The sequence below is a fragment of the Thalia democratica genome, unplaced genomic scaffold, assembly GCF_965202585.1.
Source record: "Thalia democratica unplaced genomic scaffold, ktThaDemo2.hap1.1 HAP1_SCAFFOLD_211, whole genome shotgun sequence".
Taxonomy (NCBI): Eukaryota; Metazoa; Chordata; class Thaliacea; order Salpida; family Salpidae; genus Thalia; species Thalia democratica.
The window spans coordinates 47,353-73,106 of NW_028139334.1; the positions used below are offsets into that span (position 1 = coordinate 47,353).

General features: G+C 25.5%; 1 protein-coding gene across 1 annotated transcript in view; it reads left to right on the top strand.

Moving 5' to 3' along the window:
• Window positions 1-10,020: 10,020 nt before the first annotated feature.
• The window catches only part of LOC145845939 (neural cell adhesion molecule 2-like), a gene marked incomplete at its 5' end in the record, with an annotated part of 29,924 nt that continues 14,190 nt past the window's right edge, over window positions 10,021-25,754 (top strand). Inside the window, 9 exons of the mRNA XM_082952913.1 lie at window positions 10,021-10,199; window positions 11,037-11,128; window positions 11,334-11,404; window positions 15,078-15,191; window positions 15,924-16,061; window positions 20,845-20,953; window positions 21,489-21,544; window positions 22,850-22,945; window positions 24,403-24,518. Of these exons, the coding sequence (XP_082809039.1) occupies window positions 10,021-10,199; window positions 11,037-11,128; window positions 11,334-11,404; window positions 15,078-15,191; window positions 15,924-16,061; window positions 20,845-20,953; window positions 21,489-21,544; window positions 22,850-22,945; window positions 24,403-24,518 (971 nt within the window). The remainder of the gene's footprint in view (window positions 10,200-11,036; window positions 11,129-11,333; window positions 11,405-15,077; window positions 15,192-15,923; window positions 16,062-20,844; window positions 20,954-21,488; window positions 21,545-22,849; window positions 22,946-24,402; window positions 24,519-25,754) is intronic.

Sequence of the window (25,754 nt, forward strand, 5' to 3'; positions counted from 1 at the left end):
AATTTTTGAGTTGTGGCCATTAAAAAACAACTTATGAACTTCAATTGTCATTTAACCGTATATACTATGTTTTTTTACTCTTAAGTTTTCATGATTGTGGTATTAACGAAATAAGTGAAAATAATACCAAACAAGGTATCGCTAGATTTCTAACAGTTTCACTTGTAGCGCCTCTGCTTTGACTAAAAATTTAACTTGACCCCAAAATTAGGGTCGAAATGGCAACTTCATCTAATGGTCGTGTTTATCAAAAACAAACGTGGACATATTAAAACAGTACCTTATGGTCTTGTTGCTTGTCTGGTCGCATCTCTTTCGTATCGTAATAACTCTCTTCGTAGCTGTAGTTGTAGGGTCCGATTTTAAGTAAAACATAATTCCCTTAATATTTGCTGAGTCTGCATTTTTTTAATATTTTTTTAAACTTATTTCTTATTCCCTCCTTACTCAATTTTTTTTTAATTTATACCCTTAACCCTAACCAACTTTACCCAAATTTATAAAAAAATGTTTAAAACTTAAAATTTTTATAAAATTTTTATGCTCACTCAGCAAATATTTGGGAAAAACGTAGAATTTTAATAGGACTCCTAGTTGTAAATGTACTTCCCTATCACCGCGCAACCGGCATTCGAGCGCAGAGGTTCTGCTTATCGACAAAAATAAAACACACAAGCAAGAACGAAGACTCTCATGTCGATTGAATAAAAAGTTTGACGAAATCAATTAATTTATATATTTTTTTCTTAATCTCTTACAGCTGGAAGCTCTAGTATAAAAACAAGGTTAACTATTCTTGGTGGTTTCTTGATAAAAAATCGATAGTTTCCTGCAATAATGTACTTTGTTGGTTTCATTTAGCTGTGCTAAAAATCAAATATTAAAAAGCTTTCTTTTTTTAATAGCTTTGTTTACTTTTGTCGTAATCAGTTTAAATTTTAACATTCTTAAAATGCTGTAGTAGTACGTATACAGTTAGTAGGTATACAAGATTAATTGTTTTTGGTAGTAAATGAAAAGTTTCCTGTAATTATGTACTTTAATGATTTATGTAATTGGTTTCTTTTAAATGTACTAAAAGTAAAAAATTAAAAAGATTTAAATTTTTTATCATTACTTTGTACAGTTACGTCATAATTGAATGATTTTTTTTAATATTTTGAAAAGCAAATTTTTGTGCTAACGAACATAATTAGTATCACTAACTACAAAAATAAAAAATACAAAACATTTTTATACAGAAGTTTACTTTAAAACATATCCACTGCATAGCAACAGAGAGTCTGCAAACCGATTCTGCATGGCAACAGTAAATGTTTGTCTGCATGGCAACCGTAAAACTGCGAGCACGCGCCTTTATTGCGTCGCATTACGCTAATTATGACGTCACACCTAAGTTCATCGGCAGTCGCAGCAGCTTTCTTGTCTCCTGGTAAAACAAAACCTCTCTTGTTTTGGAAAATTTTGTTTCAAAGTTTCTGTTTGTTTTGACTGTGTCAGTTTTGTTTTGTTCAAAAAAAAAAAAAGTTTTAAGAAGATAAAAAACTGGTAAAAAAAGTTTTCAAACAAGCTTAGAATAATTAGTTTCATGTTTTTAAACTGTGTAGCTTAGTACAGTCAAATCAGCTTTTGGAATTGAGGCTTTGATAGACAATGTAAGCTTGAATTAGCTATTCAGTTGTTAACTAAGTCTCTTAAGTTCTTAAGTTTAGCTTTATAAGGGGATTTTGTTTAATGCATGGTGCTTTATTAATTTGAGTTTTCGTTATAAATCAAAACTTAAGTTTCGTTTACAGATTAGCTGAGGTATTGTTGAAATGTTTAGAGTAAAAATTCAAATTAGGAAAATTTTTATTTGAATAACCAGTTGCTAAGGTACAAGTGCATAACTGTTTAGTAATTTAATCAGTTGTCAGCAAAATAAAATTAATGTTTGACGTTTAAAAATAACAAAGTTACCAAAAAAGTAATATTCAAAATCACTTTTGTTGAAATTTTCGTTTTCGTATCTGCATACATTTTTTTTTGCATTTTTTAATCAAACAGTTTAATTAATTACAGTTTTATCAAAAGAAGTTTAATGCAGTTACGGTCTAAGTTTATAACAATTAAAAAAAAGTTAGAGTTTTTTTAGAAACATCAAGATATTAAATTTATAATTACTAAAACTGTGCTTTTAAAACAGCTAATAGATATTGAAATTTATATATTTTTCTATTTATATTTGGTTTTTTTACTGTATGGAACGAAGAAAAAAAATAAAAAAAAAGATTTTATATTTCAACTAAGCAAGAAAGCTTTTCTGTATTTAAAGTTCATTCCGTTTTCCAAAGTGCATGTGATTTGTGCGACTAGCAAGAAGACTGCAGCAAAACTTATCAATAATTTATCTCAGTGCAAGAGAACTGCTAGCTTCTTTCTACACTGCGCCGTGGCTTCAGTTTGTTTTCAGTCGGGCTTTAAAGTCAGCGCTTTTTCGTTTTAAAGGTTTTCTATTTTCGTTTCAGCTAAAGTTTTATGTTTTTTTTTGTGAAGGTTTTTTTTCACACCTTTTCGCTTGTTTAAGTTTACTGTGAGTGTAAGTATTTTCTGAGATTATCTGCGCCAAAAGGTTTAAGTAATGTGTTTAGTTGAGCAGTAACTTCTATATTTTTTATATTAATCTTCTTTTGCTTATATTATAAGTTAATTTTTACTGCTAACAGTCGAACTTTTTAGTTTGTTAACAAACTACTTTATGATGTACTGAGTATTTCTCTAATTTTCAAATTTTATTCTTTAGTCGACACAGTTTAGGTTTGATTTAAAACATTTGAGTTTGATTATTTTTTTTTTGATTATATTTAGTTTATATAGCTAAACTACTTTTACTTAGGTTCAAAACAAAAACAAGAATTTTATCGCAGTAAAAAAAACATTTTGTTGTCTTAAATGAAATGCTTTCTTTAGCTATCGTGTAGTAAATCAAAATTTCTCAAAAAAATATTTTGAAATAAAACACAGTTTTTGTTGACATTTAATTATTGAAACAAAACATCTGCTGCAGTCTTTGATCGTCGGTGAGAAAGTCACAAAATGCGTACGAAAATTGCATTGTGACCTATTTGATTTAAATTTATATGTCGTTTTAGATTACTGTAACTGTGTTTTGTTCAGTATGACCTATTTTTTTAGCTTAGAATTAGTTGTTTGTATGAACGTGGTAGAAATAGATAGACGTTTTGTATTGTTGAGTCTTCAAACTTTTTTAATGAAAACAACATCTTTTTAGTTGGTACGTTTTAAGCAGGAAATTTCTGATTTTATGAATACATGTATATGTAAATAAATATAAACTGTTTTACATGTTTAATACTTTATTTACTTCTTGATGCATTAAAACAATCAGTTTATTTAGTTTTAAAGATGTAACTTTTAAACAAGACTTTATAATGTTTTAGCTGGTTGTAAAAGTATTGTTGTGTAAAAACGTAATAAAACTTAGAACAAAAACAGTTGAAAAGTTTAATACGCTTTGTTATGACTTCGCATTTACTATTTTGAACATAAATCGCAAGTTTAATGTGGCTATAAAAAGTTCAATTTAAAAGTTTGTTTCCTTAGATTAAACTTATAAATCAATCAAACATATAAGTGAGATAAAGACAAAATAATTTGAAATTTAAAGTGTGTTATAACTGTATAAAGCTACAAGATTTGGCTTTTTTGTTGATTTGTAGTACTTTTTTTAAGTAACATGGTATAATTAATTTGCTAAAACTAAAATAATTCAACTTTTGATATCTAAGCTATTACAAATTTGTATTAGGAATTTTAAGTCAACAAAACAGTTTGATTTTGTTCAAATGAGCTGTAATCTAATATTAAGTTTTTGAATAAGTAAAACTACGATACCTATTTCAATAATCTTTATGCTTAACTAAAATATTTGACTAAAAAAATAAAAACAATTTTTTTTGACAACTATTGGTAATTTTAGGCGATTTTGGCAAACAGTTTTTGTTTTTATTATAATTATCTACAAAGCTATTATTAAACTGAAACGTTTGAAACTTATACAAATAAAAAATTATACTTTCACAATTCTAAAATATTAAAATCAGAATCTTAACCTAATTTTATAGTTAAAAACTGTTTTATTGTTAGTTACTATAGTTGGAAAAAAGTTTTTTTTACTTTGAAGGCCGTTTTAAAAAGATGATTTATCATAGATGAAATATATTCATACTTTACCTATGTACCATATGCTTTTTAGTTGGCTTGATATAATCTATGCTAATGAGATTAATTGAAGCGTATTCCTAAACAAGATTTATGAAAATATTTCTAAACGAGATCAGTATAGTGACATAAATTGCTTCAAGATAAGATTAAAAACTAGAACATATTTATTTCAAGTAAAATATTTTAAAATCAAACATTAGTTGAATTTTATTTTGTATAAATTAAAAAGTAAGTTTTATAAATAAAACTGTGTATTTTAATGCTTTAAACTGAATCGAAAAAACATAAGTTTTCAAAAACTGCGATCAAAAAATATTATTTATTTAAAAATTCTTTGTAACAATACTGTTCAGTTGTTCTTGTAGTAAAAATTTTATATGCTTTGGTTGTTTTCTATAGTTAATTAATAAAAATAGTTTGGCAAAGTTTTTTAATTAAAGTATGCAGCTGCAATGTACGTATTTGTGATAAAATAAATATTTTTACAGATAAATTTACTTTTTTACAAGTTGAAGTTGTTACGCGAATATTTAATTACTTTTTATTATCAGTTGTTCGAAATAAATGTATGTGCCTGTTCTCTAGGGAATAAAATGCACATGATTAAACTTATAAAAAACTTCAATCAAATCATTAAAAAATGCTGTTTGTTCTACTACTTTCTTACTAAAATAACATCTGTTGTTTCGTTAAAAATTGTTATAAAGCCTGAAATTTATGTATACATTTTCAATTTTATTTTAAAAATCTGTTTTTCGTGTAAATATACAAAATATAACATTAGTTGACTTAAAAAGTAGCAAAGGTGATTTATTTACAGTTAAATACTTGCAAATTAATAGTTTTGCATCAAGTACTTAAAAAAATTGCTTAACTGTCCTGGACATGACCTTAAATTGTATCCTGGTGTATGACTTAATAACCGAAAAGTTTTTTCGTACACCAGGTCATTGGAAAAAATTTTTGAGCGCTTTTTTTTTTCGTTCAATAAAAAATAACACATAACAGTTTTTTGTTGTCTATAAACCTACCTCGTTAATACATTTTGTTGCTTCCCGCCTTATTTTAAGCTCTTTTGATCTTAGCTTAACCTCATACTCGTAAGACTTGTATGTAATACAATACATAAATGTTGTAGTAAAATCACATTTAGATGTCATGAACTTATTTTTTCATTTTATTTTACTAGTATTAAGCTGTATATAGTCTAATATTTAAATGACCTTTGTTTTACATATTAGGTAGGTGTGTCATAAATAGGCTGACCTTATTAAGCTAGTAGGTAAATATAGTTGTAGTTTAAAAAAAGTTATACCTTGTCGTCGTTCTTTTTTTTTGACAAAGTTTTACTAGCTTTGATTTAGTGAAAGTCACTTAGTCTGTATTTTAGGTATTCGGTAAAGTTATTTACAAATTGTTGAGTGATTTATATTGAGTAATGTAATTTGTTTACATTTTTGAAAATTTAGTTTTAAAGTTAATAGAAAACTTATGTTTCGTTTTGCTAACTGTTAAATTAATTTTTTAGTAAACAACAATTTAAAAACTCTTTATAGTTTATCAATTGTTTAAGATTGTTACAAAAAACTCGATAAGTTATATAAAAGACTGCAACTTCTATACAACTATAAAAATTACTTGGAGTGTTTTCTGAATGAAACTTATTTAAAGCTGTTTATGTAAGTTCAACTGGTATTTTTGACTTGTAAGCTGGTTTGGCTCACGTACAAATCAGCGGTTCGCAGACTTTAAATAGCTGAAATCAATTGAAGCTACTTAAACGCAGTTAAAATTAGAAACTTTTAAGACGATTTTCACTCGTTCATTTTACTAAGCGATCACATAATGTTGGCTTTTAAAGATTTTAAACTTGTGGTGCTACTTAAAATATGTGCTAAATACTGTAAAAAATTTGTTGGGGTTAGAGTTTTCATCAACATTATAGTTTCTGAAAAACTTCTGGTACTTATTTTTTTAAAGTTTATGTGTTTCTAATTTGTTAAAATACGTAAAAGTAATCTACTAATCATATATTTTAATAAATTTGAACTTTTTATTAATTGATGTAGATAAAATATATTATCACGCTTTAAATAATCAATAATGTTTGTAATATTGAAACTTATACAAATTATAGTTCTATGAACTAACATCAACAGCTTATAAAACTTCACTTTCTGAAAAGTCCACACGCCTACAAAAATTAAAACATGAACTTGTTAATCAGTTTAATGTTTTATTAACAGTATACATTAAACCAATTGGTTTTAAGGACATCCTTTTGTAATTTTACATTCAATTTCTACTAATATCATTTAGCATATAACTTACTGCTTAATCGCATCTTCGTATGTTAAAAAAATTCAATATACAAAATCGCTTGTATTCACGCACTGTTCTTATAAGATAAAGTGCAGTTCCGAAAAACGTCGCTGACAAATCTCCAACATTTTTAAAAAACCAAATAGAAAAAGCGACTGTTTTGAGACTGGCACTTTCAAATGGGCGCAGAATCGATGAAACTCTCGGTGCTCGTTTGAACTCTGCGCCGCCTAGTGGCAAAAAATTACTGGTGACGTTTGTATGACGTCATGAATTATTCATCCGGTTGAGGTTTTTGTTGCTGGCAAATTATTTTTCATTGACCTCCCGCGAGACTCGTGCATGATGGAGAAAAAATAGGTCAGCGTTTGATTTATTTTATATATGTTTTTGAAATTGATTCCAGGCTAATGCGTTCGCTGGCAGCAAAATTTTTTTTCGAGTTTTCCGTTAAATTTTGATGCTTACGCAAGCGAATCGCTGGTGTTGTCTTTTAGTTGAGTTGAGTTTGCGTATACATTTTTCGTTTGCTTATTCAGTTTACGAAGTATATTTTTTGCAAACTTGCAAGCGAGTCGCTGTTATTCTATCGGTTGAATTGAGTTTATGTTTCTTTTTTTCTTATTCAGTAAAGTATAAACTTTGTAAATTTGAAGTTTTACTTTAAGTCGAAACATTTTAATTGTTTTTTTTTAAATTCCATATTTCAAGAATTGTATGTTTCTACAAACTTAGAGTTTAGAATAAAACTCATCGATGTGGTTTAAACCATTTTTTTTTGATTTAACAGATAAGGGCTAAAGAAAACTGGTGAAAAATCAAATAAGTAAAGATGTTATCATTATCAAAAACGTTCAAAACATCTAAAAACTTAATGAAAAATATTGTTTTTATTTAGTATGTTTCATGTACATTAAAGTTGAAATATCTCGAGATTCAAACTGATTTTAAAATATTGATTTCTTAGTAGTTTTTTATTTTTTAAAGTTTATTGAGCCTGGAAAATATATGTTTAAAAAATTTTCTTTTTAAGATTACTTAAACCAATAAAAGTATGATATTGTTACTATTGCAACAACTATCATTTAAGTTTTTATTTTTTAAAAGTTTAAGCTTCACAAATAACTTTTAACATTTATATAAATTGGTATTAGATATACTATTAAATAATAAGTAAAAATTAGCACTATTTGTTAAATAACTTATCTATTAAATTATATAAGTTTTTTTCGAACATACTTTATAAAAAACTATCTAGTCTAGCAAACAACTTCAACTTAAAGTAAGATCCTTGCTTTTAATTTTCTATTTTAAAACTAAAACTACATTTGAGATGAGTTGTAATTAGTTTTGTTCATTTTGCTTAAAAAATATAAGTATTTTAGTTGGCACTGTATAAAGTTAATTTATAATAGTTAACTTTGTACTATGAGCATTATTTCTCTAGACTACTATAAGTAAATTCCAGCCATGGAGTTACGAAGAATAGTTATGGTTTTTACTCTGTATCTTGTCGCTGGTGAGTCTTGTTTTATTATTAATATTAAACAAGATTTTTCGAACTAAAACTTATCTGTATTTAATTGAAATTTTTTTAGTAATTCAGATTAAGTGTTAAACGAACAATCGGAGACTAGCAAAAGTATAAAATTAAAAATTGTCTATCATTTAGGCTATTTTAAGGGTACTTTTCACTAAATGTTCTTTAGAAGGAAAACTAAATTTTTTCAAGTTTACAATAATATTTAGTTTTTCTCATAAAGATTAACTATTTTAAAAGATTATTATTACTTAATTGATAAGATTATTTTAAGCATTAGACTAGCGTTAACTGTTAATACACTTTTTGATATTAAGTAGAAAGAAATAATTTTTTTCAGAAAATAAAATTAAACCTAAAGTTAGTATAAGTTTATTTGTATAACTACTATATAAAAACTTAGCAATTTCAAAGTGTTAAAAAATATTTTGGTTTTGGTCATTATTTCTTGTTTTTCATTCATAAAATGTTTTACATAGTGACCCAATGAGACTATATGCGTTTTAAATAGAAATTTAATAAAGCTTCTACTCAAATACCGCACAAAATTATAAGTGTATGATTTTGAATGATGCGTTAGAATGTAATCATAAATTTAGATAATTAACTTATAACTAAAGTTGTCCAAACGTTTGTAACTGTTAGACCTCCCTAGTAAAAAATCAATACTATTGTAAGTCCAAACAGGGTTTTAAAAAACGTTCTACAAAACTTTAAACAAGCTCTGATTAGTTTTGTAGTTGTTAAACCTACAAGTTAGTATAATTTAAATTTAAAAAGTATATATTTTTTTTTCGAAAGGGACATTCATATGTGTTCGCATATGAGCACACTAAAACAAGTATACATATGTATACATTCATAGTTTTAAAAAAAGTTCTGGTCGATAGCGCTCGACAAGTTAAGTTGGAGCTAAACATTTATTAATTTTATAATAAAAAAATAGATTTAAACGACTGTCTTAATATGAGATAAAAGATCCCATATACTCCTCAGTAAAGGAACAAATAAACTTTAGCTTTACTAAGGAGTATATGGGATGTTATGTCTCATATACGAAAATTTCGTCTTAATCTGATTGTGTGCTGTATAGTCTAAAAAATATATGTATGTTAAATACATATATGTATAATTATATAATTTATTATGAAAATGCGATTTTAAAAATTTCAGAACATGTGCTTAATAAAGGCAACAAAAATAATCTTTTCTCTAAACAAACATTTAAAACACACAAAACTTCAATTAAGTAACTATGTAGTACTTTAAAATTTAGTGTATTTTAAGAACTATTTTAAGAATATATTATATTGTACTGAATAAATTTTAAATTACCTCATAGTTTTTCAATTCTAGTTTTGTGAATTTTAATTGTTTGATTAGATGGAAAATAAATTTTTGCATCGAATATTTGTACTGTACAACATTCAATAATTACGTCATAATAGTTTTTGTTTTTTTGTATATTATTTTTATCTTTGTTTACCAAAGTGCTATTCTTTTTAAATCGAACCAAAAGAAGATAAAGACAATTAATTCTTGTTGTCTTTATGAAGCACATGTTCTGAATTTTTTTAAACTACCTTTTCCTAAGATATTTAAAAGCCCTTCAAGTGGGCTCGGTAGAGAGTGATTAAGTTTAAATACTCACATTATTTTCTAAATATGTATATATATTTAACAAATAAAGTGTATGAACTTATTAGTACATATTAAAATTCAAAATACTTATGGAAAATATAACACGGCTTCCCTGTCAACGGACGATCAGAAGTTTTGCCAACAAACTAAAACACACACACACAAATAAAATACAAACGAACAAACGTTTTCAGCGTCCCTGGCATAGGATCATGAGATCAAAAATAAATTACATGTGTTGTGATATATTGTACCTTGTGAATAAGTAGTATAAAGAAAATTAAAACAAATAGCCTCCTTGGCAACGGACAACCAGGACTACTTGGAGATGACCGGGCAGAAGGGTCAGGTGACGGTCGGATCCTCGTTCTACCTACAGTGCAAGAACGTGCAGCCGGACAAGATGAATAATTTACGTTGGATCTTCCGGGACGAGAACGGGGACGAGATAAAACTCAACAGGAAGTTCAGGGTACTTGTTTTTAATTTTTCGTTATATATACATTGTTTATTGAATGAAATGGTTTTCACTTGTTTTTTAACTTGTTTTAATTTTTTAGTTGCTTTAATTTAAATATGAATTTAATATGAAAATATTAAATGGCAGTGGTTTTTCACTACTAAAAAGTTCGTTTATATATATGAAAACAAGACTCAACAGGAAGTTCAGGGTTTTTATTTATTTGTTTTATTTATTTATTTTGTTTATTGAAAAAAAACCTAAAATATTTGGTCAAAGGACCTGGTGTACGAAAAATCCTTTCGGTTATCGAGAATACATCAAATTTTTACATAATATATCAAGTTATGAGTTATCAAGTTTTTCTAATTGTTTTTAATTTGTTTTAATTGCTTTGACTATTCAGAATTTAAAAATACTCTTCTAAGTTGACTTGCGAAAATTTTAAAGTCCAATGTATTTTTTATAACTTTGAAATTTTTTTTAATGATTTTACTCCCTTGAATAATTTTTCAAATTTTTAAAATAGAAACAAAATTTATTACACTAAACTATACTTATATTTGTTTAAAATTTCATGTAGTATTTCATTTTAAACAATAGGTTGAAATTAGGTTATTTATTTATTTATAAAATACATATATTTTTTTTACTTGCTATTTTACACAAAGACAAACTTTATCATATTCGTATACATTCAACTTTTCATGGTTAGGTATAAAACAAAAAAAAAACACTACAAACAATGTTCATGCAAAAGTTTTTTGTTTACATTGTAAACCCACTATTTCCAAAAAACCCTTCTACTCAAAGCAATTGGTTATTTAATTAAATTGTTAATATTTTCAGGGAATCCGCGTCATCAGCTTCGGTGAGAACGACAGGATCCAGCTGTCCGCCGGAAGTGCTGAGGTCAGGCAGACCGGAAGGTACATTTGCAGGTGAGTTTTACAATTTTATGTACCATTTTATTCATTTAAATTTATTTGCATGTATACTTACGTAAACTTGAAATTTGTATTAAAATTTACATTTTCACGTAAGTACTATTAATATTTATTTGTTTAAATCTATATACATGTATAATAATATGAGCTTGAAATTTGTATAAAAAGGAAGGTACTTATTTAAACTTTATTTTTTCAGGGGAGATTTGACGAATGTGTCTTCGACAAACACCAAGCCTTTCGACGTGACGACGAAAATCATAGTTAAAGGTTTGTTCTTTTGAGTTACAGACTATTTCAATACTTATCTTAAAACTTTGAGTTTAACTTGGATAATTTTAGATTAATTTGTAGTTTCTTAGAGAAAGCAACTTCTTGCTTTTAGTTTAGACTAGTTCAGTATTCAACAACATTTTAAGATACTTACCTTTTAAAACTACACACTACTGTATAAATTTATATATACATTTATAAATTTAAGCTTAACTTTGATAACTTTATATAAATGTAAGTATTATAAGTTTTGATTTAAAGAAAACAAATAGAGAGATCTTTACCGCTGAAGGAGAAATAATAAATTTATTCTTTTAGAAGTTTGTTTTACAAAATAAGTTTCGGTCAAAGATCTCGTCAGTCCTTAAATGAATCTTATTCAAATAATTAATTATATAGAATAATAAATAGAAAATTATACTCAAATAAGAAAAATAAATGTAAGTATAATAACTTATACTTGAGTGTTTTACTTAAGCAAAAAGATTATAAATTACATCAACGTATGACGTAACATCAAGTTGCAGGTTTGCTTTGACACAAAAAGTTTTAAGTAAACTTTAAATTTCAGCATGACATTATTCTATCTTGAAAAGTTGTGACTGGTGTTTAAGCAAACAGTTTGTAAAAAAAGCAAGCTGTTTATTTAAAGTTCAAGGCGCTAATTTTATCACACTGCTTACTGTTGCGACTGCATTAAAAATTTAAACTAGTAAAGTTTAAATTTTATTAATAATAAAAGTTTAATAAGTCTAACTAAACTAAATAAGTTTTATGTATCCTATAGTTAAAGTGTATGTTTCATCAAAAAGTAAAGACTACTACTTTGTTTATTTTTATTGTATTTATATTTGTTCTTAATAAACGTGCTAAAACATATACAAAAAAAAAAAATTAAGTTAAAAAGTATTTTTTATCTTCGAAGGACAAAAATAAGATTAAATTTGCAATAATTCAAAGCTTATATATAACTATGTTTGTTTTTGAAACGTTTTATTTTTAAATTTCAGCAATTAAACAAACTTCAAGGTTACTCGAATTTGCATATAATTTTCAAAAATAATAAAAAAAGATAAAAATATAAAATAAAACAAATTTGGATAAAACAGTAAGCATTTAATTTTCAAACATCTTAGATAGTGTATATGAACGTATCAGATACAAATCAACGATATAACTATGTAACATGATATACTATAAACATTGTTTATATTAAAACTGTTAATCGTAAACCACTTGAAGCTTTCAAAAAGCTTGGTTTTAAGAAAAAACTCAAAAATTTATCAGCTCTAGTAAATTTTATAACTTATCGAAAAAATTGTCACTATTACAAGCTTGTAAACATTTATATATTGCAGTAATATATTATGTTTTCAGTATTGTAATTACAATCAATAAACGCGACATCTATTATTTGTTTAGTGTTAGTAAATACTCAAGTATAATTTAGATTAATAGTATAAAATATGAAAAAAAACTTCAAGGAATCAAGTCAATTTTTATTTAAATGTTTTAATTTTATTTTAACTAAACTTAAAACTATTTAGGAAGTAGTAGTTATAATTTGTATAATTAATCTAAATATTTTTTAGTAATTTATCTGAAGTATACAGCACATAAAATGTTTCAAGTTAGCAAACATCATAGATTTACCTATTTACCTATTCAAAACTCTTAAACATCCTTGAAAGACCTTACTTAAACATACACAAATGCAATTATTACAAGCTGTAATTTCAGTAAATCCAGTAGGGTATAACTTTACACAAAACTACGAACTCTCATTGATTGATTTAATAATCAACATACTATTTCATTTTCCAAGGCTTATGAATAATTTAAGCCGCAAACAGCATAAGGCTCATTTGTTGCTGAGCAACTTCGAAAAATAAAAACAAAAACTTTCTTTTTTTCATTTTACTATTGAACTTGGTAGAGTTTTTGAAAGGGCTTGACTTTTCACTTCTAACTTGAAAATCGATTTGGAACTCGTGAAAGTGTTCGCTGGGCAAAACAACTTTGCTGAAAAATATGCTACAAATTGGCTTCGAAATGAATAAGTAGAATAAGTCATTGGGGAATTTAGAAATATGTCTGCAAACATACTTATTTTTTTAAACAACAAAATTTTACTATGTAATTTAAAGTAAAACTGTTTAAACGAAATCACTAGAATAACTTCAAAAGTAATATTCTTATTTTAAGTTTCTCTGTCATCGATTTTTATAACTTACGTAAATCAGTATATGATATATTTGAAACAGCTTACAACTACAGATTGTTTTGCTTTAGGTTATACAGTTGAATGAAGTTAGGAAAAACTGTCAAACAGTTACCTGCTTCCGAAACAACCCACACTACTCGAATCTATAAGCTAAATAAATAACTTGAAACACATTTTTCCAGCGAACTTTAGTCTTACATATTTTCCTCAAACACAACAACATCGTCTTTATGGAATTAAAGAGCTAAAATCCTTCAATTCGAGCAAAATCGAGAGCTGAAACCGTATATATGTCAAGATAATTTATTTTTACAAAAATACAAAAAGTAGCTGTTTCCAGTGAACCTTGCTCATACTTGTACTACAGCGTACATCTACAAAAATCTATAGATTCAAGCAATAGAAATATAGCACAGAAAATTCTATAGATTCTTAATGTTTAAAACAATCGCTTCTTATAATAAGAAAAATATCAAAAAACGTTTTTTCAAACTTTGCTCACACAAACATTTCACAGAGATTTAACTTTTACAAAGTGAAGTACTGTAGTTAGCTTTGAAAGATTTATAAGCTCGGAAAAGGAGAGCTTATAACACCTCAAGAGTCTTTTCCATAACACACACACATTCGCATGAATTATTCAAAAGGGTCAAGAAAAACCATTAGCATCTGCCCTGACGGGTATAAGCATAAACTAACCTGACTTAAAAGCTTGCATAAGAGTAAAATAAAACTCAGCTTTTTTTATACAAAATATTATACGGGTAATATTTTCGTAATGAAGTTTAAAGACTTATGAGTAGCTGTTGTCAAATTATTTTGGGCTTAAACGCTATTTTGTGCTTACGATTAATTATTTAAACGGTAAACTTGCTTTTCTAAAAATGAACTTGACGTTTCAGAATATAATAACTTTATACTGCTTACTTTTATCTAATTATCGGAGCTGTTTAGCTTTTGACTTCTTCAAAAAACATAAAAATTTCTGAACTACTCTGTCAAGCATATCAAATTTATTATACTTTGTGAGGTTTTTTGTATAACTTTTAATATGAAAAAAAAAAGTTAAAACCAGACTTGTTTAGTTCTTTAATATTTTAGCATCAAAGTTCTAGAAAAGTAAAACTTGATGGTATAGTAGTTGTTTCATATAAGTTTTATTAATTAATAAAAAGGCCCGGATTAGCTTTGTTTATTAGCCGGGATCAGCTTTGCGTGATTGTACACAGAGAATAAAGTATATGATAATAATAATTTCAAAAGGCAACAAACAAAACAAAAAGATAATAAATAAAAACTAAATGAAAATAAACAAAGTTCATTCAGCTTCTCATTTCTCCATATTCTTTTTGAAATAATTAGTGCTTTTCATGACTTAGTTGCAACAAAATTCAAACATATTATGAATTAGTAATTCATACGTAATTGTGGCAAAATTTTCAACAGTGGCACCGTCCATAACATCGCCATCGGAGCAGTCGTTTATCGAAGGGGAAAATGCCGAAGTCATATGTGATTACGAACACGACGCAAAACAGGACTGGATTGGTGTTGAAGAAGGTTACATAAATTTAATCTTTATAATTAAATAGTAGTTGTAAAAAATAGTTAATTAAATGTGTAAAAAAATATTTATATGTAAATATTATAAACATGATACACAACTAGATTTAATATATGTAAAAGAATGTGAATGTTTAGTTTTTTAATGCTTAATTAAACTTGAATAAATATTAAATTGATCGCAAGTAGTTACTTAAATTTTGTTTGAAAAGTTGTAATTTATTATTTAGTAATATAAACTATTTTCTATGTTTTTTAAGAAATGGCTTTGTTCAAGCTAAGGATTTATGATTATATACACACAACATTATTTTATATACGATTAGATTTTTACCAGTACTAAATGTATAAAAAAAAGATAATATAGAAAAAAGGTTGGTCAATTTTTGTTGTTCAAGGATCGGCAGTCTTTTACAACAAGCGAGCAGATTTCATTATAAAAAAATATTCTTTTAATTAAATATAACTATTTTAATCTTTTTTAAAATAAAACAGTAAGTATCGTTACAATTCTTAATAAGCACCATAAGTTAGCAAAAATAATTTGTTATAATAATTAAACAAAATTGATCTCAATACGTCGGGAGAACTCTTTTTACGGTTTAAATTTAGCCGTGAGGCTGTATATTTTTGACCCCTGGCGTCTTTTTAGTTTTTAGAAATACTTTAATTACTTTAAATTGATTGCAGTAATCCTACCACTAAAAAAACTTTTAAGAATATTCACAGACGCTAGGTTTGTGAAGGAGGACAGAAAGCTGATAATTTCCAACATTTCCGAATCTGACGAAGGAGTGTACGAGTGCCAGATAACGAGCGAGGATACTAAAATATACCGGTTTCTCAGCATCAACGTCACTGTTAATTGTTAGTTGAATATATATATATATTTATATAAATACTTGCTAATATATAATATAAAAATATATAATAATAATAATATAAAATACTTGCTAACCCATACGAGTTTATACTAAATGACGTTGTGAATTTTTAGTGTTTTATATTATGATTAATTAAAATTTTTTATTTTACTAAAATTTACCGGTTTCTCGTCACTGTTAATTGTTAGTTGAATAGATATATATATATATATATATAAAATAAGGTTAATGTTTAAACTTAAACACTTTCAACTGAGCCCACTTGAAGGGCTTTTAAATAATTTATTGAAATGGCGATTTTAATTTAGTTGTAAAATAATTTTAGTTGTTTGATTAGTTAGAAGGGAGATCGATTTTTGTACTGAATATTTGTAATGTACAATATTACTTCATACTGTTTTTTGTTTTTTTGCATAACTTTTGTATCTTTGTTTAGTACATTGCTTTTTATTTTGAATTTAACTGGCTGATGATTAAAGCTTTATGAAAAATTAAAGCTTTATGAAACATATGTTCCAGAATTTTTAAAATCGCCATTTCAATAAATTATATATATATATACTTGCTAACCCATATGAGTTTATATTAAATGACGTTGTGAATTTTTAGTGTTTTATGTAATGTTTAACTAAAATAGTTTATTTTACAAAAATTTACCAGTTTCTCAGCATCAACGTCACTGTTAACTGTTAGTTGAATATATATGTATATATTCATTTTTTACAAGTACTTTCAACTTCATGCAATCAATGCTACTGTTAATTCTAATGTTATGTGTAACGAAGGTAAAAATATCAATTTTCTTCCTGTTTTACCAAACTTACCGACTTCTTAGTTTCAATGTCACTTTTAATTGGTAGTTGAATATGCTTTTGGTATCAACGTAAAATATTTTATTTTACTAAGACTTATGAGTTTTATACTATCGGTGCCATTGTATGTAAGTGTAAGTTATGTATTTTATTTTTATTCTACTAATACTTCACTATTAATTCTTAGAAAATGTATTATAGAAATATTTATCTAAAAAAAAACTATTTTATCAAAACTTATAAGTTTTATATCGTAAATATCACTGTTTATTGTTAGGATTAAATATTATGACTATTTAAAATCATTTGTTTTACAAACACTTATCTTTTTTATCCGATCAATTTTACTGTCAATTATTGTTAATCAAATATACTATTAATTTTTAAAACCAACATTTACCTATATCTTAGCATCAATGTCACTACTAATTATTAATTTTGTTTATCAAATTTATAGCAAAATTTACATTACAAACACTTATGACTTCCATCAGTGTCACTGTGAATTATTGTTATTTAATATTATGATAACTTAAAAGATTTGAATTTACCAACACTTATCTATTTCATAGAATCAGTGTCACCGTCAATTGTTAATTTAAAAAATAAAACAAGTACAAAAGTAAAATAATATTTTTGTAATATCTAAAACTATACTAGCCTAAAAGTTTCTTTCTACAGTATAATTGCTAGTTTTAAGGTTTTTGTTTCATATATAAGTTAAAAAGTTGAATAATAACGTCGTTTCGGGTTGGAAAGCACTTGTAATTTTGAAATCAATAAGGTTTCACTAAGTTTAAACTTGATTCACAAAACTTTTATGTTTAATTTAATGCATTTAACTTGTTTTAACTACTTCATGCTACTAGCACAGATGAGTTTAGAATTGTTATTGATACTTCTATTAAAACTAAAAATAACATTACAAAAGTTTTTTATGTTTACAAAAGCTAAACTTAAGCATTATACAAGCTACAAGTTAGTTATTTAGTTTAGTTAGTTATTAAGATATAAAGCTGAAGTGTTAGAATTCAAATGACTTTTTAAAGTTATTCAGCAGAATATTTTTAGTTTCTCTAAAACAGTTTTACTTTGCTTGGTTAGTTTAAAGTCTTAATACGTACGCTGTTACAAATAAGTTTTTAGCCATTCTAACTAGAGAAGCAAAGTCCATGGAAAAGTAACGCAGTACAAAAAAAAGTGAAACCTTTTAAATTATTCATACGATTTCCTTGGTAGCTACTTTTTTACTAAGCTTCTTATACTAAGAACTGTTTTGTTGTGACATCTGTTTGTAAACCTTAAATTGCTTTAAACTTGACTTTCAATGTTGCTGGAACAAGCGATGTGTTTGTTTATTGAAACTGTATCTTTTAATAAAGTAAATTGTGAAATACTTACTCGGTTTTACTTTGGGCTTAGTGTTTTATTTCAAAGTTTTTCTTTAAAGAATACAACAACTGACAAAAAATAATATTTTGGTTTTATCTCGTATATGTATGTAATTTTATGGTTAGATTATTGATTAATATTTGTTGTTTAGTAGCTAATTAACTAAACAGCTTTAGGACTTTTAAGTAAAACTTGGTTTTAAACATAAACTAAAAGTTTTGTTATGATAATCAAATCAAATGTTAATAGGTAAATTTTAAATTTACACGTTTTTAAAATAAATCTTAAACATATCGTATTCAATTTATAATTGTAATAAATTTAAACTATTAGAATATATGATGATGAAAATAATTTAAAGTTTTTTCTACTGATCAAAAAATTTAACTGTATTTGATTCTGTAGGTCAAAGTTTTTTATTTGCTTAAATAACCATAATTTTGTTTTGTGTAATATTATTAAAAAGGCGTTTTTATGTAAACGAAAAATTATACTGCTTGTAGGCCAAAATTTTGTTTTCTTATAATAAATATGGCACATTAAAAAAATTGTTAAAAGTATTTCAAAGTCGGTCTCAAAATTTACACAGGCCTTTTGTTAATATTTTAAATGTTTTTAACGTACATTTGTTAAAAAATATGCGCGATTATGTAAAACTGTAAAAATAATAAGACTTTATTGTGAACAATTTTTTGTTATTCGATTTAAACTGACATTTTTTAAGTATGGCCCAATATGTAACATATGCATAAAATAATTCCTCTTTTGTATAATACCTTTTTTAGTTTTAATCCAGTGGCTTTTTAATTTTGTTACCAAAAAATCACTTCACGCTGTATTTTAAAGCATTTGCAAGTTTAATAAACTTAACGCAACTTAAATTAGCTATGGATGCAAACTTAAAGCTTACCACTATATTTTCTAGGCAAAAAAAAAATTAAGGATATAAAACACAACTTATTTTCTAATTAAATTTATATGTTGTCAGTTGACTAGGACAAACTTAAGAACATTACTTTTGTAAACTAAACATTGTTTTCTGACTTGTAATTCAGCTCAATACTTTAAATGATAATGATTATTAGATATGGTTTTAAGTAAATCGTAAAAAAAGCTTGTTACTTTTAAAACTTCTACAAGTTTTTCATAACAAAGTTGTAAAAGTTTTGAGTCCAATCATTGATAAAAAATTAAGAAAACAATTTAAAAGACACTAGTCATATGAAAACTATCATTAATTCGCTCATTATACTTCTATAGCTTGTGTTTAAATCACCTTTGAACAAAATCGAAAACAAGGGTTTCCGTTTTAATTTTACATTTTTCCTTTCATACAAGGCCTGTGAGGTCAAGGCACATAGCGACTAGGGAAAATAAGTTTACTGATTTTTGCTACAAATTAGTTTTCAAAGTTAAAAAATTTCTTCGGTTTAAATGCACACAAATTCGTATTTTAAAATTGATACTTTGAGAATATGTTAGGTTTGTGGTAAAGTTTCGAAGAAATATAACACTACTACAATGTTTATTTTTTGTTTAACAACTTTATAATAAAATCTTAGGTTTCTTTTTTTGTTGCCTTTGTTTTTTATCTTTATTAAAAGCATCAAATGTTTAATAAAAATTATATTTTTATACAGTAGAAAATAGTCTGTTTTGATATTATTATTTACCTTAAGATAAACATTTCAATTTTTAGTAGTAACATAGTTCTATAAACAAAGTTAGTTTAAATTTAAAGAGTTAAATGAAGAAAAAAAAGTATATACATATTAAAGGTATTTTTCTCTTTTTTTTTACAATATACTTAAAACCATTTTGCATATAAATCAAATAAGTGAATCTCAATTTTCAAGTTAATATTAGTATAAATACAAATGTGTATTAGTTTTGGATAAAAACAAAATGTTTTACAAAATAAAACTAGACATTTATGCAATTTCATAAAAAACAAGATAAAATTGATATTATCATACAAGGATATATGCGAATTTATTCTTGTAAATTCTCTAATCAATAGTGTAATTTATCGATTCAAATGTATATATGTAATTAGCCTCTTCTTAGTTTCTTTCTTAGTTTTAACAAGTATTCTCAAAGGTTATATGACTTTAATATTTTAGATGTATCATATAAAAGTTAATGAACTGTTATGTAAAGAGCAGCACAACAAACCTTAATGATGTTTTGGAAAATATGCGAGCATTTTGAAAGTTACATTATGTTCGACATAAAGTATTAAAGAATGTCGTATAAAACTTAACACAGAAAATTATTTTTAAGTAAAGTTTTTTTAGATAACATATTTAAGTAAAATCCTTGGTTTAAACTTTAAATAAGGTGAATATTACTAAATTATGTTATAAAGTCTTACAACTTTTGAGACTTAAAAATAATTGTACTTCTTCTTTCAATTTTTAAACTTTTTATGAAAGTCTCTACCTCCACATTTTACAAAAAAAAAAAGTTAAACTAGTGAACTAAACTTTTTTTTATCTGTAAACATTTCTTGTTAGTATCTACCTTCATGTTTCACAGAAAAGACAGTTTATAATTTTACAGATGCGCCAAGAAACGTAGAGATCGTAGGACCTAATGATCTTGTGCAAGATGAAGAAGAAAATGCAGTACTCGAGTGTAACGCTGTGGGAAAACCATCACCATCTATTGTGTTAGTTTACTTTTTTTAAAGCTTTTTTCAAGAATTGTGATTTTTTGTGATGGAACATACTTAGATACAAATTATAAGCAAACTGTTTTTAGATTTCTAAAAAAATAAAACAAAGTTGTAATATTTAGTATTTATAAAGGTTAAAAAAATTAAAAGCCTCTATTTTAGAAGACTAATTATTTTTCAACTTTTAGTTATTTTTTTACTAGTTTGTTCTTCACCAACTTTCTAATTAAATTTTAGTATTTAGATGAATTTTACATAAAAAATAGATTTTAGACACTTTTAAATATCTAAAAGATAAAGAAAAACTATAAATAAAAGTTTATCAGGCTATTAGGTAAACGACAAATAAATATTTTGTAAAGTTCTTAAGTTCAAGCCAACTTGATGTGAACTCGTTTTTAAAAACTCTTAAAAATATAAACTAATTTTAACCGGTTTTAGAAATTAAGTCATTTTGCAATCCGTCAAGGAGATAAAAATCAGCTTATTAAATATTAAAAGTAAGCAATTTAAAACAAATTATCTGCAGTTGGATGAAAGATGAAGAAGTTTTGGAGAACAAAAATTCAAGTTCACTAGTTATATGTGAGTTGGTAGAACATTTATTGATAAATACTAAAAAACTTTAATTTGAGTACAGTTATTTCAAAAACTCTTAAGCGGTATGTGCACCAATAGCAACAAGCATGTTATTAAGTCAAACTGTTATTGGTTACTAAAGCAAACTAACTTTGTATTCAAAACTTTGAAACTATATATAAATACTTTTTTTTTGCTGAAGTAACTTCAAGTTAACTAATTTGTATTATATTTTATATTTGAATTTATTTTATTTTGTATGATATATCAAACTATATTTAGCTTTTTGTTTAAAAGTACTGCTTACATAAGTTGCTTTTAGCTTATTTATATATCACCAAACTGATATAGAAATATCAAGTAAATATGTATTAATCAACTTTAAAGATTTTGTTTAAAGTTAATACACGAGTAAGTTGATATTGTTAAATCCGAATAAGATTAAAAAGTAATCTAACATGTTGATTGATTAAATTTATTCAAGTTTCACTTTAGTCTTAACATTTGGTGTTTTGTAATGTAAAAATAATTCAACAGCAGCGTATATAAACTATATACCACTTAAAATGCTAAAAGTTTTTTTGAGGTGTTTCAGGTTTACCTTTTCACTAAGTTTTAGTAAAAAATTTAAAGTTAAAAAGTCTAAATCATACTAAATATATACATAAAACTAGTCTAAGAATAAAACTAAAAACCAACATTTATATTTTATTTTGTTTAAATTTAAATTAAGTGTTTTTGTAGCTTTTCTAGATTATCCTTGTCAAATTAATACAAAACTTTTCTACTTCTATATCCTAATAGCCTGTTTTCCAAATTTAATCTGTTTTTATTCTTATATCTTAATACTTTTACACTGGTCTAACTACAATTAGTATTCAGTATTAAGTTTTTGAAACAAACGTAAACGGTATTAAATTCTGTTTAAAAACGCAAGTAAATGTTTAAAAGGAAATAATTTTCATGAATTATTTAAAAAAAAAAATTAAAAACGTTATTCACTTACTAAACACTATAGTTTTAAATAAAACAATGTGTGCATAAGGCTTGTAAGCACAAATATGGTTTTCTAAGTTTTACATACAATGTTATAGTACGGTATTCAACTTAAGACTACCGGTAAAAATTAATTCTGTTTTATATAGTAAAAACAATATTTCAATATTTTGGACATATAAAATTGTTTTTAGTAAAAATTTTACTTATATCTGTTCTACAACTTCTTCAAAGTTAATTAATTGTAGGTGTGCAATATAAAAAGTTAGTCATTATTAGAACATATATTTAAATTAAATTCAAAAATAATTACAGCAAATATAATTTGGAGTGATACCGGTGTTTATAAATGCATTGCTGAAAATAAAGTGGATAAAGTGGAATCTGAAGGACACAAACTCAATGTTAAAAGTTAGTGAGAAAGTTTCAGTTGTCTGAACATAACCACAACTTCTTTTTAAACTAGCTAAATAACGTATTCAAACAAAGTAAAAAATAGTTTAACAAAATAAAGTATTTTAATAAGTAACTAAAATAGTTTTAAAAAGTGAGAAAATATATTTACTTTTTAAACTCTCAATTAACTTTTATATTAAAATTTAAGGTAATAAAAAGGTAGATAAACGTATAACATTGGAAATTTTTAAAACTTATGCGCACTTTTTAAATTATGTTTTGTTTAACTTAAGTTGCAATGAAGCTCATTAATTTAATTCATGTTGCAACAAAAGAATTAAAGTTCTCTAAAATTTACAGCTTATTTGAATAACACCAAAATTTTATTTTTTCGAATTTCAACAACTCGAAATAAAAGTAATTATTAAAATTTGTAGAGTAAAGTTTGCTAAAAAGCAACAAAACTTAAAAAACCTTTATGTGTAAAAGAGGTTAAAAGAGAACACAGTTTAAGTAATTGAATTTAGATAAGTTTAATTCAGTTCTTGCTTGTAAATTAAGTAAAAATTAGCATGCTGATTTAGTAAGTATTCTCCTAAACTATCAGTCCTAATAGCTATATCGATATAAACATTTTTTGTAACAAAAACTTACTAAATGAAGGTTTTATTGTAAATAAGGTTTTTTATGTATGTCGTATAAAGTTTTAATAGTTAAGTAATATATATTTATATTGATGAAAAAGCTACAATTGAAGACATTTCAGATTTTTTCAAAACAGAAAGTAGCAACATAACTAAGTATAAGCATAAAATATTGTCTCTGCCAACATAATAAAACTAGACTAGCTATTATCTTTAGTATATGTTTTGCATGTAAAAAAATTCATACCAAAAAGCGTAACAGGAAGCTAGTTTTTTTATGAAGCTTAATCAAATTTAATACGAAACTGAGGCGTAGTATTTTCTCAACATGCGTAAATAAAATTTGCACAAGCCAAGTTTTTGTCGCTTTATTATATATTATTCCGATCGATATTATTCAAAATAGCATACCAAACCGTATAGTTCGTTTTGAAGTAAAATAGAAAGTTTCTGTTTCTTAAATATATAACACATAATTTTAATAAACAAAATTAATAAATGTTTATCGCACTGACTTTTGTAATATCTTAAGTATCTTTTTTTAATCATAAACTTATAATAGTAAAAACAAAAAATGTTTTAAAAACTTAAGTTTAGAAACAGAAAAGTTTTCTTAATATAACTATAAGTATAACCGAAAATTATTTTTAATCACAAAGAGTAACAAAAGTAAAGACTTTTGAATGCACAAGCATAAAAATATTTTTTTTATTACCAAACGATGTGATGTGAACTCAGATTTTTTTTTATATAAAAACTTTAGTCATAGCGCACCCTTATGCAAATTTATATAAATTTTCCAATCAATATTGAACCCTGGTATTTCAGTTCTTCCGAGCATTTACAACTCGTCGGCTCCCTCTTGTGTTGAAGGTGGATCCACTTCCGTGTCGGCCAAAGTGGAAGCTTTCCCGGGACCGGACAACTTAACCATTTCTTTTGACGTTAGTTTTATTAATAGTTGTTACGTTAAAATAAAATTTTTAAGTTAGTAAAGCATATTTTAATCGTTTTGTATGAACTTTTTGTGAAGTATTAACCCGATCGCCACGAAAAAGTATCAGTTAGTAGTCAAGTAGATGATATACTTATAATTGTTGTTTTCATATAAATTGATCAAATGCTCTAAAACTATATAAAACTTTTTTTTCTATACTTTTATTTAGTAAAAGTTATTTGTTGATTTAAAAAGTAGTGAAATCTTGTAAAAAATGATACCAAATTTCTAGTATAACATTTTGTGTTTATTATTTATAAAGTAGGTAAACATACCATATCGAAGTTTTTTTTAATAAGAAAGAATTTTTGTTTCAACTTAAATAAGAGAAAATCATAACTGTCCTGTTTGAGCTTTTTCTTTGAAACGTTCCATAACTTTATTACACTGCATACAAACGTAAAAATAACTGAAAGTTAACAAATCGATACATAACTGGTCACCTTTAAACTTCGAAAATTTCACTAAAATCAATAGTTTTAGATAGAAAGTGAAAAATAACAAGTTGCGTAACACGGAGAAAAATTTCATAACATTTCAAAGTTTTAATCAGAGATTAAAAATCGATAAACATTTCTTTTAACTTGACCCGCGAGTGATTAGCCGAGTTAGATTAGCGACTTAATTAGTTTTGAACTTTACTTACATAACTCTGTACTTAAGTTTTCCCTGGAAACTGAAATTTATTGAATAAAATTAAATTGACTAATTTAAGAAATACTTGCTTTTTAACTTTTAACTTATTAATAAAAAATGAACTTTCCCTTAGAAATCGAGAGAAAATGACATAAATTAAACAAAAATTTGTGCAAGTGATTAGCCGAGTTAGATTAGCGACTTAATTAGTTTTGAACTTTACTTACATAACTCTGTACTTAAAGTTTTACCTGGAAAGTAAAACTACTTGAAAAAAAAAACAAATTAACTAATTTAAGAACTACTTGCTTTTTAACTTTTAACTATTTTTGAAGTTGACCGTTAAATTTGTAATTCTGCTTTAGTTTTAAATTTAAAACTTATTGATAAAAAAATGAACTTTTCTCTAGAAGTCGAACGAAAATGACGAAAATTAAACGAAAATTTGTGTTACATTAAACATTAAACTACTTGCTATTTAATTATTTTTAACTTTACCATTAAACTAAAATTTTATTAAAAAAAATCAAGTATGAGACATTTAATT